This window comes from Periplaneta americana, chromosome 3, assembly GCF_040183065.1.
Source record: "Periplaneta americana isolate PAMFEO1 chromosome 3, P.americana_PAMFEO1_priV1, whole genome shotgun sequence".
NCBI lineage: Eukaryota > Metazoa > Arthropoda > Insecta > Blattodea > Blattidae > Periplaneta > Periplaneta americana.
In genome coordinates, this window is record NC_091119.1 from 151,519,784 (window position 1) to 151,536,919 (window position 17,136).

The 17,136-nt window shown below is 36.2% G+C and overlaps 2 protein-coding genes across 3 annotated transcripts in view; one reads left to right on the forward strand and one right to left on the reverse strand.

Annotated features, from left to right (window-relative positions):
* The window catches only part of LOC138696649 (reticulon-1-like), a 261,158-nt gene that overhangs the window by 221,146 nt on the left and 22,876 nt on the right, over window positions 1-17,136 (reverse strand). The gene's annotated exons all lie outside the window — the stretch shown is intronic.
* The window catches only part of lace (serine palmitoyltransferase long chain base subunit), a 151,630-nt gene that overhangs the window by 78,563 nt on the left and 55,931 nt on the right, over window positions 1-17,136 (forward strand). Inside the window, exon 1 of one of the 2 annotated variants that reach the window (XM_069821868.1) lies at window positions 4,237-4,430. The exons of the other annotated variant lie outside the window; for it this stretch is intronic. Coding sequence (XP_069677969.1) covers window positions 4,394-4,430 — 37 coding nt within the window. The 5' untranslated portion in view covers window positions 4,237-4,393. Of the gene's footprint in view, window positions 1-4,236; window positions 4,431-17,136 lie in introns of those variants that run through there. 2 annotated transcript variants of the gene reach the window in all.

Below are 17,136 nucleotides of genomic sequence, written 5' to 3' on the forward strand. Positions count from 1 at the left end.
CCGCAGAAGATGTACCTATTTCAATTAGAAGCTTCCTTTGCCATTAATTCAGTACACTGCTTGTAACACTTTACATCCTTTAGGCGGAAACATAATCTGTGGCATTAATAGACACCCCCATAGTGTTAATCTGCTTGTGGAGTGCAAGGCGATAATTCCAACTAATCTATTTGTATATCGTCTACGGACAGTTTATTTAATTATAAGTCCATTACATGAGTAGGCGCGACAGGCATGAGAGCTATTCTTGTGATGCAATCGAATTCCATCAAAAGCATATAGACTATAGAGGAAATAGACAATATTCACTCATTGGGATAAATAGTTCAGCTACTGCTATGCTAACCCAGCCAGGATGTTTCCAAAACAACGGACTTTAAATGTCTGCTATTCTGGAGTCGTGCCAAAATCACGTCACAGAAGTACCACTATGTCCCATCTAATTTCAAATCAAGGGCCCCCCAGCGAGTTTTTGAATTTCTGAGATTTTGTAATGGACTTTACAAAACAATATTTCCTATTTGTTGCTGTTCTACCTGGTGTATATAGTTCCTGAGTTCTTTTCGTGAGGTTTCTGAGCACATTTATTATTATTATTATTATTATTATTATTATTATATTTATTATTATTAAGCCCCGAAAAAACAAAGACTCAATTCAAAATAAAATATGTTTAGAAAACAAAATTCTGGAAAAGGTGAATGAATTCAATTACCTGGATTACAACCTATCTTTTCAATCTGAAAAGGATATCTCCCATAAAATCAACAAATATACTAAAACTATGATCACAATTAATAGTGTTTTCAAGCCTGCAATTGTTAAGAAATATATCCGTTTACGCCTGTATAATATTCTCGCAATACCAGTTTCCTCTTATGGAAGTGAGGCATGGACCTTAAGAGCTCATATTAGGAGAATCACAGCATGTGAAGGGCTGTGGGATACACTAAATTCGACCTCAAGCGGGTTGAGGATATCATGGAGGTACTCAAAGCTGAACCAGTAACGGAATAGTACATTTGGCGATATCAATAAAACTGAAAAAATCACGTCAACAGAATGAGCAACAACAGATTTTAAATTATCGACCGAGGGGAAAAAGATCCATTGGCAGACCTCAAAAGAGATAGAAACAAGACCGTAATAGACCACTAGGCCTAATACTTGTCAGAATGAAAATGATGATGAATTCTGAAAAAACAAAGTATTCCGAAAAAAACAAAGAAAATGATTGTCTCTCGTGACCAGAACATAGTAGAGCTATGAAATGGAAATATAAAAATTGGACATTTATACTTTGAAAAGTTGGAAAAATAAGTACCTTGGAGCAACAGTAACAAATATAAAATACACTCGAGAGTAAATTAAATGCACAATAAATATAAGAGAAATGCCTATTATTATTATTCGGTTGAGAAGCTTTTATCATCCAGTCTGCTCTCGAAAAAGCTGAAAGTTGGAATTTATAAAACAGTTACAGTATATTACCGAGAATAAGGTACTTAGAAAAATATTTGGGGTTAAGAGGAATGAAGTTACAGAAGAATGGAGAATGTTACACAACGCAGAACTGCACGCATTGTATTCTTCACCTAACATAATGAGGAACATTAAATCCAGACGTTTGAGATGGGTAGAGCATGTAGCATATAGGCGAATCCAGAAAAGCATAGAGTGTTAGTTGGGAGGCCAGAAGGAAAAAAGACCTTTGGGGAGGCCGAGACATACGTGGGAGAATATTAAAATGAATTTATGGAAGATATGGGATATGATGGAAGGACAGGATTAATCTTGCTCAGGATAGGGTCTGATGGCGAGCTTATTTGAGGGCGGTAGTGAACCTCCGGGTTTCTTAAAAGCCATTTGTAAGTAAGTATTATCATTATTGTTATTAGTTATGGTGATGACTACCATGTTGAGAACGATTACGAATACTTTGACGATAATCCCACGCAAACGTTTATCAGCCAATGAACGAGAATGCTGCTCAAAATTAATGTGACAGTTTTTTTTTTCGTCCTACGTTCATTTGTTCTATTTGTATAGTCTCTGCTTCCATGTATCGGCAATCTAACTAATACGTAAAAGTTGCAGTCTCAACATGCAACAATAATAATTATTAATCATTAATAACAATAATTGCACAATCATAAATAAAACTGGTTTACAAGAGAATTAAACATGTTCTAAATTATAGATAAGCAATGATGTAGTTGAAAATAAAGTGCTGTTATAATCTCAAATGTTCAGTTGTTTTTATTCAAAGGAGCCTTTTATCCCTATCACCTCTGCTTCGACGTGACTTTTTCTGTACATTATTATTATTATTATTATTATTATTATTATTATTATTATTATTATTATAAGCTCGAATGTTTTATTGTTCAGAATTACAGTTGATCGCAATGAGATTATCTTATCGAATTTTGTGATAATAGTTATTCTCTGGTGATTTTAATTTCGCTTTTTAAACTCATTTGTTGTCATTAGATAATTATTTCGAGACCAGAGGTCATGGCAACAAACATTCGTTAAGCTCAATTAAATTATCTGAAAACTATCAGCACTCGCTCACTACAAAGTATATGGTCTATTTCAATTAAAACTGTTAATATTTTCACGATTTCCATAAAATTCATTACATAGAATTTGTTTAATTAAGACGCTTCGCAATTTCGTTGTCCCATATATGACATAAGAATCTTAGAGAAATTGTAAAATGTATATTCTATATTAACAAAGATTATTTAGAATTGCCTCAAGAAATACTGTACGAGTCGGCCTCGGTAGCGTAGTTGGTATAGCACTAGCCTTCTATGCTCGAGGTTGCGGGTTCGATCCCGGCCAAGGTTGATGGCATTTAAGTATGTTTAAATGCGACATGCTCATGTCAGTACATTTACTGGCATGTAAAAGAACTCCTGCGGGACAAAAATCCGTCACACGGCGACGCTGATATAACCTCTGCAGTTGCGAGCGTCGTTAAATAAATCATAATTTAAAAAAATACTGTACGAAGTTTCTATAAAAAAAAAAAAAATTGTAAAATCCGCGATACGCATAATGATACTGAAAAATTAACATTGAGTTTAAGGGCTGCGGTCAAAATTTAGATAAGTTGTTTTTAGTTACATGGAGATGGAATAAGCTTTTCACGGCTTTCAGACTTTAATCACAGTCTAGTACATACAGTCACGAAGCTCACTACGTAGTAAATATGCATCCATAGATAGTTGCTAACCACTATGATGGCTAATATCGCCTCATTACAGACAATTCGAAATAGTATCGGCACACTCTATTGTTCCTAGCATCCTCACAACTCAAGTTTCGTAGCTGTATATACTATAACAGTACAACCTCTATTATCCGTGGTAATGAAGGGGACGGACTGAACGGTTAATCGAAAAATCGGATAATCCGTACCTTAAAACAGTTTTGTAAATTAAATGATTCGTAATTTCCTCCGTGGTTTTGTGTTTAACACGCTAGGTAGAGAATCAGAAGTTCACTAATTTAAGTTCGATTGTCAATAATGTGTTTTTAAGGGGCAAAGAAACTTCTTGTAATGGCTGTCAGCGGAAAGGTAGGAATAGTAGAGGTCTCATGTCGTAGATGTACATACTATATACACTTTATTATTGATTTCTATTAAATCGCGCACAGTTGTAATATCAGTTTCGTATTCTGATGCGAGATGAACCACAGTTTCTCTTTTCCCGAACCACTCAATTATTACACTTTTCCGATACTTAGCACAACACATTTTCTTTTGACACTTACGGAATACATTTTATATAGAAGTTGTACAGTGCGGCAATTCGAACAGTAGGCCAGACTGTGTAAGTGTAAAGGCGTGTAATAACACTCGTAGAAAAAAATACGTATTAATATAACTACAGTAGTACTTCATATGTTTCTGTAGCAACAAAAAAAAAAAAAAAAAAAAAAAAAAAAAAGAGCGAGAGAAAGATAGTCGGATAATCCGCCAATCGGTTAATAGGGTGACGGATAATCGGGGTTCTACTGTACTGTGCTTTAATTCTAGAGAGTTACCGGTACCCTAGTTCTGAAAACCAATTTCCGCTGGAGTACGAGTGCACTTACATGTGGCAAGATATGGATATACTTTCCTGAACCGTTCGAACGAGAATGCATGGACATAAAAAAGTTATCATTTTTAACGCATATTTATCTACGACGTTACATAGACCACTTGCACACTGAAGCCATATTATCTGTCTGCCTTCCCGCCCGCCAGTTAGTTCTCATGTGACGGACGAGGTTACTCAAACACATATTTGTGTGTCAGTGTGACATATGCTAGAGACTCATAAGTACTACAGCCTTAGCGTTGATACATTTTGTTTGTGCTGTGAAGAATGTGTGAATGCCTGGCCAAATAAGTCAAGAAGATTCTGTAACAGGTACGTACGTTGACAATGTAATTAAGACTTCTAAGAAAGGATTTATACGTCATTGCTGTTCAATCTACAGTATTAAAAAATTAGACCGGTTTTCAAGAGTACAGGTAAATCTTTCTCCGGTGATTTGTGTCTACATTAATTAAATGGCATATTTGCGAACATGATAAATTTAGCATTTTTAAACATTGGAGTCACATTATAATTGTAATTAGTACAACGAGGAAGACGTTTATCAGGATAACAGACAGGGTTTGGAATTGAACGGGTTGCATCAGCTTCCTGTCTATGAGGATGACATGAATATGTTAGGAGAAAATCCACAAACGATTAGGGAAAACACGGAAATTTTACTTGAAGCAAGTAAAGCGATAGGTTTGGAAGTAAATCCCGAAAAGACAAAGTATATGGTTATGTTTCGTGACCAGAATATTGTACGAAATGGAAACATAAAACTTGGAGATTTAGTCTATCCCTCGAAGAGGTGAAAAAAATTCAAATATCTTGGAGCAACAGTAACAAATATAAATGACACTCGGGAAGAAATTAAACGCAGAATAAATAGGGGAAATGCCTGTTATTATTCCGTTGAGAAGCTTTTGTCATCTAGTCTGCTGTCAAAAAATCTGAAAGTTAGAATTTATAAAACACTTATATTACCGGTTGTTCTGTATGGAAATGAAACTTGGACTCTCACTTTGAGAGAGGAACAGTGATTAAAGGTGTTTGAGAATAAGGTTTTTAGGAAAAGATTTGGAGCTAAGAGGGATGGAGTTACAGGAGACTGGAGAAAGTTACACAACGCAGAACTGCACGCATTGCATTCTTCACCTGACATAATTAGGATCATTAAATCCAGACGTTTGAGATGGGCAGGGCATGTAGCATGTAGGGTGAATCCAGAAATGCATATAGTGTGTCACTTGGGAGACCGGAGGGAAAAAGATCTTTGGGGAGGCCGAGACGTAGATGGGAGGATAATATTAAAATGGATTTGAGGGAGATGGGATATGATGATAGAGACTGGATTAATCTTGCACAGGATAGGGACCAATGACGGGCTTATGTGAGGGCGGCAATGAATCTGCGGGTAACTTAAAAGCCATTTGTAAGTAAGACGTTTATCAAAAAAAAGAATTTAGAAAAAACCAGTCGCGGTGTATGCAACGGTCAAGACGTGCGGATTTAACTTGCATGGCGTTATGGTTATGGGTTCTAATCCTGCCTAGGAACAGGGCGTTTGTTCCGAGTTCTCAAGCGGAGGCCTGATGTATTGACTCATCGTTGGAGCCCTACTGTGCGTCCTAATTTCAAGTCAAAAATATCCAAAATGGGATGACAAAGTCCGACACGGCTAAACATAACTTATAAACAACTAACCAACGGAGTGAAGTTTAGAATATTCGAAATGCCAACTACTTTCGACTTGTATAAAAATATATACATTCGCTACATAAAATGTCTGGGTGAAAATAGAGACGAAAATGTTAGTGACAATCTTTCGTCCGAAGATATTTTAATTGCACAATTGGGCAACACTGCACAAGATAGAATATCAGTAGTTTACTGTAATGGCATGTTTAGTGTATTTATTGTAACTAACAAGCAATAAAATGACGAGAAATTAATAAACAATATATATTACGAAGTTATGAAGGATTATAATGCAACGCAAATAATTCGTACATTAACAAAAATATAATTACAATAAAAACCACGAGATGATTTTTTATTTATTTAACTAGTTAACTAGCGAGTACATATTAAATTTATAAAACAAAAATGTTTCTAGCCACTACTGTAAGAGCCAGGCTCGTGTACGGTGTGGTCTTAGCCAATAATATAACATAAAATTTACAAGGACAATTAATTAAATACAGTAAATAACTTAATTCAAACCAATAATACACAAGAGCAAAAGAAGAATAAAGAGAAAAAGAGAGAAAAACACATTTAATATAAATTGACAATCAGACAGAAGCCAAGATATTCAACAAAAGTATGAATATAGTCGACAGAAATAAAAAGTAAAAAAATACACACATTTGTTAATATTATATATCATCAAAAAATTTTATAAATTTATTTTTAAAAGCTTCAATTTTAAAATATTTCAAATTTGGAAAATGGTTTGTAATTTTATTATAAAGTCTTGGGCCGAAACTAGAACCATGTTTAAGAGCTGCACTTGTATGACATTTAGGCTCAACTAATGTTAAAGTAGACTTTTGTCTTCGAGTACGATATTCATGTCGATTAGATTGATGTTTTATTTGATTTCTGTGGTAGTAAATTAGTAAACTATATTTATAAATTTCTTCAATAGTTAATACTTTAAAATCTGTATACATTAAATTTGTTGGGTAATCCATATTTTTGGTTAGACAAATGTTTATTTGAACCATTAACATTCAGTTTTAAAGCAGAGTACGAATAGCTTGAGCTACGATCACAGGAGTAACATTTGCAGAAGACAGTGTTGCCACATTTCTATCAAAATATTTTCGTACAACTTTTGTCACTAACATTTTCGTCTCCATTTGCATCAAGGAATCACACTATGTAGTTCCTGTGTTCGAATTTTAGAGAATTCCGCATATTGAAACCAGAATGTTTCGTCATCATCGACACGCAAGTATTGGGCCTCACTGGGCCGTTACGGTCTCTAGCCAGCTCCGTTTAGGCCTTCCAAGAAGTCGACCCCTTGGTGTGTATGATAAGATTAATTTGGGAAATCTAAGGTTGTTCATTCTATGCACGTATTTCCATTTAGTTCTTATAACTATTGAATGTATTGCAAAATTGGTTCAACTTTCAGCTTCTGGGGGAGGTCTTCATTTTTTATGGTCTAAAAGTGTAGGTCTATATTTTGCTGTTCGTCTCATGAAACGCATTTCAGCAGATGTCAATCGTCTTTCATCTATTTTTCTATGTGTCCATGTTTCACTACCATAAACTAAGACTGGAAAAGCTAAAATTTTGTAGATATTGAGAGTGGTAGGATGTCGTTGAACTTGATATGATTTGAATACAAGATTTATTACTCCAGTCATTTTAATAAATTTTGAAATCTTTAGCAAGATGTCTTTCTCTTTTAGATATGATACTGTATAGCCTAAATAATTGAATGTACTGATTTGCTCAATTATGGTATTGTTAATGCAGATTATACTTCTGATTTGTACACTCCATTGAAATGTCAGTTTTTGTTTTAATCGGGGATATTTTCATGTCAAAATCTTCTACTTTTCTGCAAATTGTAAACTGATCTCTGTAATTCATTTTCAGGTCTGGTTATAATTACGTGGTCATCAGCGTACAATAATGTGTCCAAACATATATATTTAGTGTATGTTGTAATTAAATTAAAATTAAATTAAATTAAATTCTACTAAATTTAGATATTATGATCCCACATTTTCGCTAATATTTACAGATTTCAACACTACAATCTTCCCAATCACATTACTTTATTCCTGAATGCTTTTTTTTTTTTTCGTTTTGTTACGAGAAACTGGTTTCTTGCTCTTTTTTCGAACATAAGCTGCATGTCCGTCATTTTAAGAATTATTATTCCTAATCAAAATAATCAGCAAAATGTCCATAATATAAAATCGTACAGAAGAAAAATTAAATTAGCTCTGTATATAGTTTGTTTCAAAAATATAAAATTCAACTCATACGAGACACGATCAAAATATAAATTTACAATCTTAGTTCTATTTTCCATTACAAAGATACTGACACTCAACGGACGGGCGAATTGATAGGATGACGTCCAAAATAATGGCATGCATAAAACCGTCAATTCACTACGACTAGAGGCCGTATTTTTTGGTGATAAGTATAGCCGTGAAATTTTCCACAATTACTTTCTTTGTTACATTATTTTACTCTTCTATATTTATTTAGTATCTAAAATATCATATTTAAGCAAAACGAACTCGCGAAATAAAGCGAAATTTGAATCATTGTGCGAAATGTCAATAACCACGAAATATACCCTCCCCCCTCAATCGCAAAAACTATAAAATATGCACCAAAATGATACAGAATATTGTTAAAAAAAAGTCTGTGAATCTTGTTTCAGTCAATTTGTCAATCGCTTGTGGGGGGAATTTAAAATGGCTTCCGTATCAACTTTTACTATCTCTATGGCTATGGAAAAAAGATTTCTGTAGTCGACTGCAGCAAAGACTGAAGAATTTATGTAACATACAACATTCTTCAATCTTTGCTGCAGTATGTTATGCACCGGAGGATCTATTTTGATGCGAAGTACTTTTTTGGGGAAGTCTAGTAGAGGATAACAATGAGTTTGGTGTCAACTGTTGGCAGGGAAGTCTGGTTCCCTACATCTAATGTGGACAGTTGGAGAGGCTTATCTGCTTACAAGAAAATATTAACCGATTGTCGCTATGTGTATAAAAAGTTTTATATTAAACATAACATAATACATTCAATTGATAACTTATTTCGCGAAATACCCATCAAAATCACTCATTTTATTTCAACAAAAAATAGCCTACAGTCCATATCTAGGACTGTTAGATCATGAAGGTGAAACGAGTGAAGGGTAATAACAAAGCACATAGAAATTTCTATGAAGGAATAATCATTGTATACTCAGGAGAGTTTCTTTGCATTATTCCAAAAGATGTGAAAAATACGCTTGGAACACTGCATCACCCAAAGAAGAGCAAATAGCATTCAACTCGATAGTCCAATAAACTGTCCAGTCCAAAAGAGGAGGCGTCGCCAGCATGGTCTCATCACAGTCTACTATATACAGTCACGAAGCTTGAGTTTTGAGGGTGCTAGAAACAATAGTCTGTGACAGTACTATTTTGCATTGCCTGTAATGAGGCGATATTAGCGATCCTAGTGGTGAGCAACTACCTAATCTTTGCATATTTACTAAGTATTGAGCTTCGCGACTGTATATACTAGACTGTGGTCTCAGGGCAGCGACCGGGACTCGTGTTGAGATAGTGCTCGTGCGCGGATTTGAATCCAGCTTCGCTTATGATAACTTACAGTACGATTATTTAGTCCTGACAGTCGCCGGAGATGTGCGCCTGTGTCAGGCGAGTCCATTTAGTTACACCAAGAGGTGTTTGGGTTAGTCACTCGCTTGTCTTCGAAGCGATCGGATGTTATGCGTGCGGTAGAGTACCGACCTCTCGCCCTTATCTCTACTCCGGAGCTCTCCCCACTACTCCTATTACTTCCCCTCTTTCGCGTCGCTGAGCTGTCAGGACTAAATAATCGGTCTGTACTTGATGGAATTTTTACAAGGTTTTCCCCAACTCTGTAAGGCGGCGAATATGAGGTAATCCTATGATCAATCGAATCGGACTTATCTCGCTGAAATGCAATGTCACGAACCCAATTCAATCGACACTAGATATCCGTGTAGTTAATAGAACGAGGTTAAATACCCTATTAAAAAGACCAAGGTGAACCTCCTTCGACTGAAAAGCTATCAATTCTCATCTTCTTTAAAACCATTATCTAACAAGAATTCTCATACTCTAACGCGGTTTCATATGTCATGATTCGACTATGAGTGACTAGACACAAGGTGGGACTCGTGTGACGTTGAATTAGTACAACGTCGGGTTTCCATCCAAGGCAAAATGGAACATCTCACAATTACAATGAACAAACACCCGTTATTACGCAGAATTCGAATTCATGACTGTGTTCTCCACGCAGTACCGAAACTACTCCTAAACCCTGGGTCTAAAACCAGAATACCAACTTTTTAGAGGCATAAGCAATTTATCGCACTAAAATGTAACTTACATAAAATTGAAAATTCTTTATTGTAACCAATAATTTAATTAAGTTACTACAGTTTTAGGATTCAATATAGCCTACAGTATAATGCAAACTTTGACTATAGACTAATAATCTACATATGTTGGTCAAAATGACGTACTGTAGAAGAATAAAGAAGGAATAAAGTACTGATTAGATTTCATATCAGAGCTCTTTATCTACGCATTACATTATATGACGTTAGCTGCGGTGATGACTCAAAACCAAAAATTCTTGCCCCCTCATTCCGCGTCCGAAGGTCGAAACAGGTTCCTGATAACCTGAACGCAACTCCGTAAAGCTAAGCAGAACAAAAATGACAAGGAAAAACAGTGAGTATTGTTCCATTCGCACAAAAGATTATTTTAAAAGACAGGTGCACCGTTAGCAGAAAAAATAAAGGATGACTTTCTTCTCCGGAGATCCGGGGTCAAATCCACACAACGGATTACATCTTGGGCAGATTGTTTTTTTTAGCTGGGTACTTCAGTTCTGTCTGTATTCTACTATTTCTCCAGTCATAGTGTAACAATTCACTTTACGTGATGATGCAACATGGGCTGCATCTACGAGTATAATGGATGTGATTTACAGCTTTGGACACATTCCTTTCAGACGTAAACATGTCGTCACTGTGACAGAACAAGTAGGCCTATCAGTCATTGCATAAAATATGCTCATGCGTTTAGTTATGGAGGGTACATTGGCAAATACAACACACTGAATGGGTCCATTAATAGACATGACAAAAGAATGAGCCAAGAGATTAGACAGAGATAACTTCTAAACATACAGTAAAATAAGCAAGTGAAACATGGGTGCTGAAATCAAAGAATAAAACCACATACGATTTCTCAGGTCCTTATTAGGAGTTAGAAGACGGGATCGATTAAAGAATAAGAATATCCGAGCACATTTGGAAAGAATAACAGATATAATAGACCAGGTACAACAGAGTACAATGCGAGCAAAATGAAGAGGCCATGTTCTTCGAATGTCACTCTCAAGACTTCCACGGCAGGCATTATTTTACAAACTGTATGACGTAGAGATATAGGACGCAAACGGAAGAGATGGAGCGACCAGTTTTCAGCCTCGAAACAGGTCTACCAGGCAGATAGGCAGAAGAAGAAGAAGAAGAAATTTTGAAGACTCTATGCTGTCAGTTTATGCTAACAAATTCACACTCCGATTCCTGGTAAAGAAGTGGAGATGCATACAGTGTGAACTGTAAGTAATACCATTAATTTTAGGGAGTTATTCTGTGTATTATGATAAGTGATTGGACGAATTTTAGTTTTGTCATTTAAATATGCATAAACTTGATCCGAACAAATGTAACATTTTAAAATTAATTTTCAGAAAAGTTACATTTGTTCGGAAAAAATTTCTGCACATTTAAAGGACAAAACTAAAATTCTTTCAATCAGTTATTACCACAATAAACAGCTCTCTTAAACTAACTGAGCATATTGGGAATTAGATCAATGGCTTTCCCAAAACACGCTAAGAAATGTTTCATATAAAACCATTTTTATTTCGGAAAGGAAGCAAAAACGAGCAAAATTGTATTAAACTTTTTTGTTAGAAATATCTAAAAAATAACCCCCTGTAATTAATGACATTACTCACGGTTCACTCTCTTCCACTCACGAGTATACGCCTATGTATGGTTTGATTTGCATAGCTTTTCATCTTATATTATCTCGAGATAGCTTTGCGCAATGATGATAAAACTTTTTACTGATCATGTCTAACGTAAATGACAGTGAGAACGAAATGGGGATTAACCAAATGCAAGGTTTGTAATATTGCAAATATATATTACTAAATTTTCGCGGAAATGAGTTTTCTCAGCATCCCGGACAAAAAAAAAAAAATAGTTTCGGCCATACTGTTTGGCTGCGGCGATTTTGCCTAAATTATTGGTCGGATTTTGTCCCTATTGAATATCTACATGAAAATTTATCCTGAAAGATAAACATGACAATTTCACTAAAAATAAATTGGTGTTCATTTGCAATCAAAAACACTTGATGGCCATTTAGTAGCGATTTTCTTCGGAATATAAAAAATGAGACAGTACAATTCGTTTCTAAAATTATTTCCAGAGAAATGTATTTTCGTACTAAATGGATTAGAAATACATACTTCTCAATTATCCACTGGCATTTTTTCTAGTCAATACTTATCTTTATGTAATTGTGACATATGCTTTCTACAAAATACTTTTGAGCGCTACTGTAAGTTATTTAGCGTCGATGAAAGTGGTGAGCGCAATATGGTATTTAGCGATATGAAGTCGAGGATGTGCCATTTAATTACTTCAAATTCGCATCACTGCTGAGGAAAATCTCGGAAAAAAAATTCAACTAGATAATCAACTCAAGCGGGAATCGAACTCTCAACCGACCAGGCAGGCAGGAGCATGTACCGTCTGAGTCATGCCTGTGTCCCCCCCTCTTCCTTAAAGGCTTAGTTTTATAATAGTTTGATCTGACAGTACAGCTGGTTATTTTAAAAGAAAAAAAATATGCTTACAATCTCATTACAAACCAGTACTAAATCTTTTAACATTTAGGTCTATATAACTTTTTAAGTATCTATTTTTCGTAAAGATATAATGTGTAATGAGTACAATAAAATGAATTGCTGTCATAAACATACGAGTACATCACCAGTGCAATTTAGGTCTATAAATGAAGTCAAATATTTCACATTCCGAGATTGTAAAGAATTCCGTTTGTGTGCACCCCATAAAATTCGAGATTATGTTACTTGAGTACATAATGAAATGCCTCAATTCATTCGTGTCTTTTGAATGACAATTCGAAAAATATAAACATGACAAATTAATTATTGCTGATGAAGACGTGAAACATATGAAAAATGGCTCTTCATTTTTGTGATGGTGATATTTGGAATTAAATTTTAATTAAAAGAAGACCCGATCGTAGCTCAACTTCTCTTAAGACTACTTACTAAAAAAGGAGTTGTAATCCTATTTCTGGCAAAGCTTGTGGGATATCTCTTTTACCGAAAACTCCCTTTCCACGAGCCGTTCTTATGCAACTATTATTCGATTGACGTCGAATCATCGCATACTGCAATAGTTATTGAGACACTATGCCATTATTTGAATTTATGGAAGCTATTTTCTTTGCTCCAAAAATAACTATGCCTTCGTAAGGATAAAGCTGCATTTTTAATATTCATTTCTCTCACTTTAATACCCAATGACTGACTAGTTACAAGACATCCATTGAACGGTTTTTCTTGGAAATAATATCGTATGACTGGCTGGTTATCGTGTCACAGAACAGAAACACGCAAGTCCAGTTCCGTGGACAGATAACGGGAGAGCATACTCGTCAGAGCGCTTGGTGTGTGCAGGCACAGCAACGTAACGCAATGCACTTCCTGCATCTGCAAGTTTAACATAAATTAAATATCCCACACCAATATAAAGAATCTCTACTGCAGGCATCTGTATCACCATATGTCTTACATGTCCTTTTTCGTTTATTCGATCACATGATTTACTTCAAAATGATGGGAAGTTATCGCTAGTTGTTACCATGACCCAGGCATATAGACCATCTGCCACTCATATCTGTCAGAAAAGTTGCCAGCCTCTCATGGTGGTTTCGTTTATTACAAAGCATTACACTGGTTGTCAGTGACCGGCCATCCGATTAAAAACGTCTCTGCGCATGCACTATCACAAGCCAATCTCTCATAGCTCCTGCCCTAGATCATATATATCCAAATTGCTCGGCGTTATAGGTTTTGACAGTAACAACTTTTGTTAGGTTTATTATGCTGCCATCTAGTTATTACATAAGGAGTCAGGTCATAACTGCCATTTGAATTGCATTAGCGACTGTACTGCCATCTCGTGTTCGTTTACGGCGGACGGGTGGCGATCCTGGCGGTTGTTCTCTTCAAAGTGCAACCGATTTTAACATAGGAAGGAGCAATCTATATGTGATCTGGGCTCCTGCGCATGGAATTAACTATATCTGCAGCCGTCTTGGTAGCTCAGTTGGAAGAACACTAGCTCACGATGATTGCGGACCCGAGTTCGAACTCCGACAATGGCGGAGGGTTTTTCTCGGGGTTGTCAAGCTTCTCTACATCATTCTACCGTCACTCTGAATTGAACATTTAAATAGTAATCAATCACCCACGAAAGGGTAAGGCATGATATACTTTTGCAATAGGCGTATAGACAGCATTAGTCTGAGGAACCGTACGGATGAGACTGTACCGGAATCTTAAGACGTGCAGACTGAATCGACAGATGGCATCATACAGCTGAGTTAACATATGAGGGGTTCAGAGCTAAAGTGTATAAAGTCCATGAGACGCAGTTTTGAGATAGTAGGACTTAAAGTTAACTTGCTCTAGTGGATTACATCATTTCACTAGCAATAATTTTATTGCTCCATTCTTAAATTCTAGATTTATAAAATATAAACAATTATGATGTTAATTAATGCAACGCTTTGGTGACTTGATCCACTATGGCTCAGAACATCGTGACTGAGCCAAAAGTGACTGGTATCACCTACCGGCGAATGCTTGGAATTAAGATAGATCCATTATTGCTCGGAAAAGATCCAACTTCAGATAATCAGAAAATGAATTTATGAAAATTTGTGACTTGATCCACTTCAGCTCTGAACACCTCATATCTACAATCGCTCGTCTGTTCAGAATTCAGAAATCATTCCCAGTATAGAGGAGCTAAGGCACAATAAGCCCACTAGGAGCTGAAGTGCTACCCTTTGGCTCACTCCGTCATATCAAAGGGAAAGAAAATTACATATGCATGTAAAACACATTATGCACAGATGAACTAGTAAGTCACAAATCGAAGTAGCGATCTACATTTTCAATGAGGAGACTAAAGCTACCCACCACTAGATGAAAGTATTATCCAAGTTTCAAGATGGTACAGATAGTACAGTGTATAATTTGTCGAGCAGCGTTCAGTGTGTGCGATTTTTCTGGGCAAAAGGTATGGTAGCAAAGGATTTAACTTACTTACTTACTTACAAATGGTGTTTAAGGAACCCGCAGGTTCATTTCCGCCCTTATATAAGCCCGCCATCGGTCCCTATCCTGTGCAAGATTAATCCAGTCTCTATCATCATATCACACCCCCTCAAATCCATTTTAATATTATCATCCCAAGGATATACATAAAGAAATTCTGCCCGTGTATGGTGAGCATTGCCTGTCACGTCAAGCTGTCTACATTTGAGTGTAGACGTCGCCGGCCAGTGCAGATTGCCAAGGAGGCAAATGTACAGCAGGTTGGCGATTTGATCCGAGAAAAAAAGCGTGAAGGGGACAATATACTCTTCCGGATATTCATGGGTGATGACACTGATGAGGATCAGTCTTGGGTGCAGAGGTGCCACCATCTTACAACTATTGCTTCTTTGTTCCCTTATGCATACATCGATAATACTGCCATCTAGCGGTGGTAACTTCAGGTACCTCATCAAAAAATGTAGCCCGCTTCTTCAATATGCAACGTACTGACTATTCATCGTAGCATCTCTTTGGCTTAAATACTGCCACATTTAATGACTAGGTGTTTGCTTCAAATGCATTTAATATACAAACTTCAATCTCGTTAAAATTGTTTTATCAATTAGGCACAATACAACTGATTCGGCTACTTTAGCGTCCAGCAATCCGGTAAATCTTATTGTTTCACAACATCGTTCGATAATATATGCGCAAAAGCACTCTAAATAGGGGCCCACCTTTGTACTTGACGTAACTATAAGAATATCAATGAGGCGTTCCCTTGAGCATACTGATAACCGGTGCACAATCACCTGTAAACCACTTTACCATAACTTCTTTCGACTAGAGCAACTTCACGGCATACTAAACAAATGTAGCAGTTATCTGGCTCAAGCCCATAAATTGTTTTAGGTATCACGCACAACACGACTACAGGTGGACATATAATACTTTTCGTCGTAAAGTTATCTAACTCGCAACGCTTGTATTTTAGTTTTAGCGATGATTGAAAACAGCTAAAATAATAAAGAGACTGACGGGTAGCGGACTGATATAGATACTGACTCATACGATGCGTTTGAGTAGAGAAACTGTAATTTCTAATACGCGCATCTCTGAAAGTGGCTCTTAGCTAGACTGGTGGGTTCTTGTAAATGTTTCGCCTATCTGAGGAGGTTCCATTCCCGGTTCTTCTTTTCGTACTTTTTAATTTCGAACTCCATGTGATTCCAGAAATTCTAGTTAATACATAGGAGGGGTAAAAGTAGGAGGAATAAGAATAAAGTGCCTAAGATTTGCTGATGATGTGATATTGTTAGCAGAAGAGGAGACGATACTAAGGGATATGCTACTGGAGCTAACTGGCAGTTATCAACAGTATGGGATGAAGATAAGTGCCAACAAGACGAAAACCATGGTTGAAGAAAGAAAAATAAAGAAGGTAAACTTTCGAATTCTAAATGAGGCAGTAGAACAAGAGAATAGCTTCAAATACTTGGGGTGTACTATAAGCAGTAACATGAGTTGCAGCCGGGAAGTTAAAAGGAGGATAGCAATGGCAAATGAAGCTTTTAATATAAAAAGGAGCATCTTCTGCGGACTCTGGAAAAAGAACAAAGGAAGAGAATGGTGAAGTGCTTTGTGTGGAGTGTGGCATTGTATGGAACAGGAACATGGACATGGACATTACGATGAAATGAAGAGAAACGAATAAAAGCATTTTAAATGTGGATATGGAGAAGAATGGAGTGTGTGGGCAGACAGAATAAGAAATGTAGTTGTGTTAAAAAGAGCGAGTGAAGAAAGAATGATGCTGAAACTGATCAGCAAGAGAAAAGGGAAT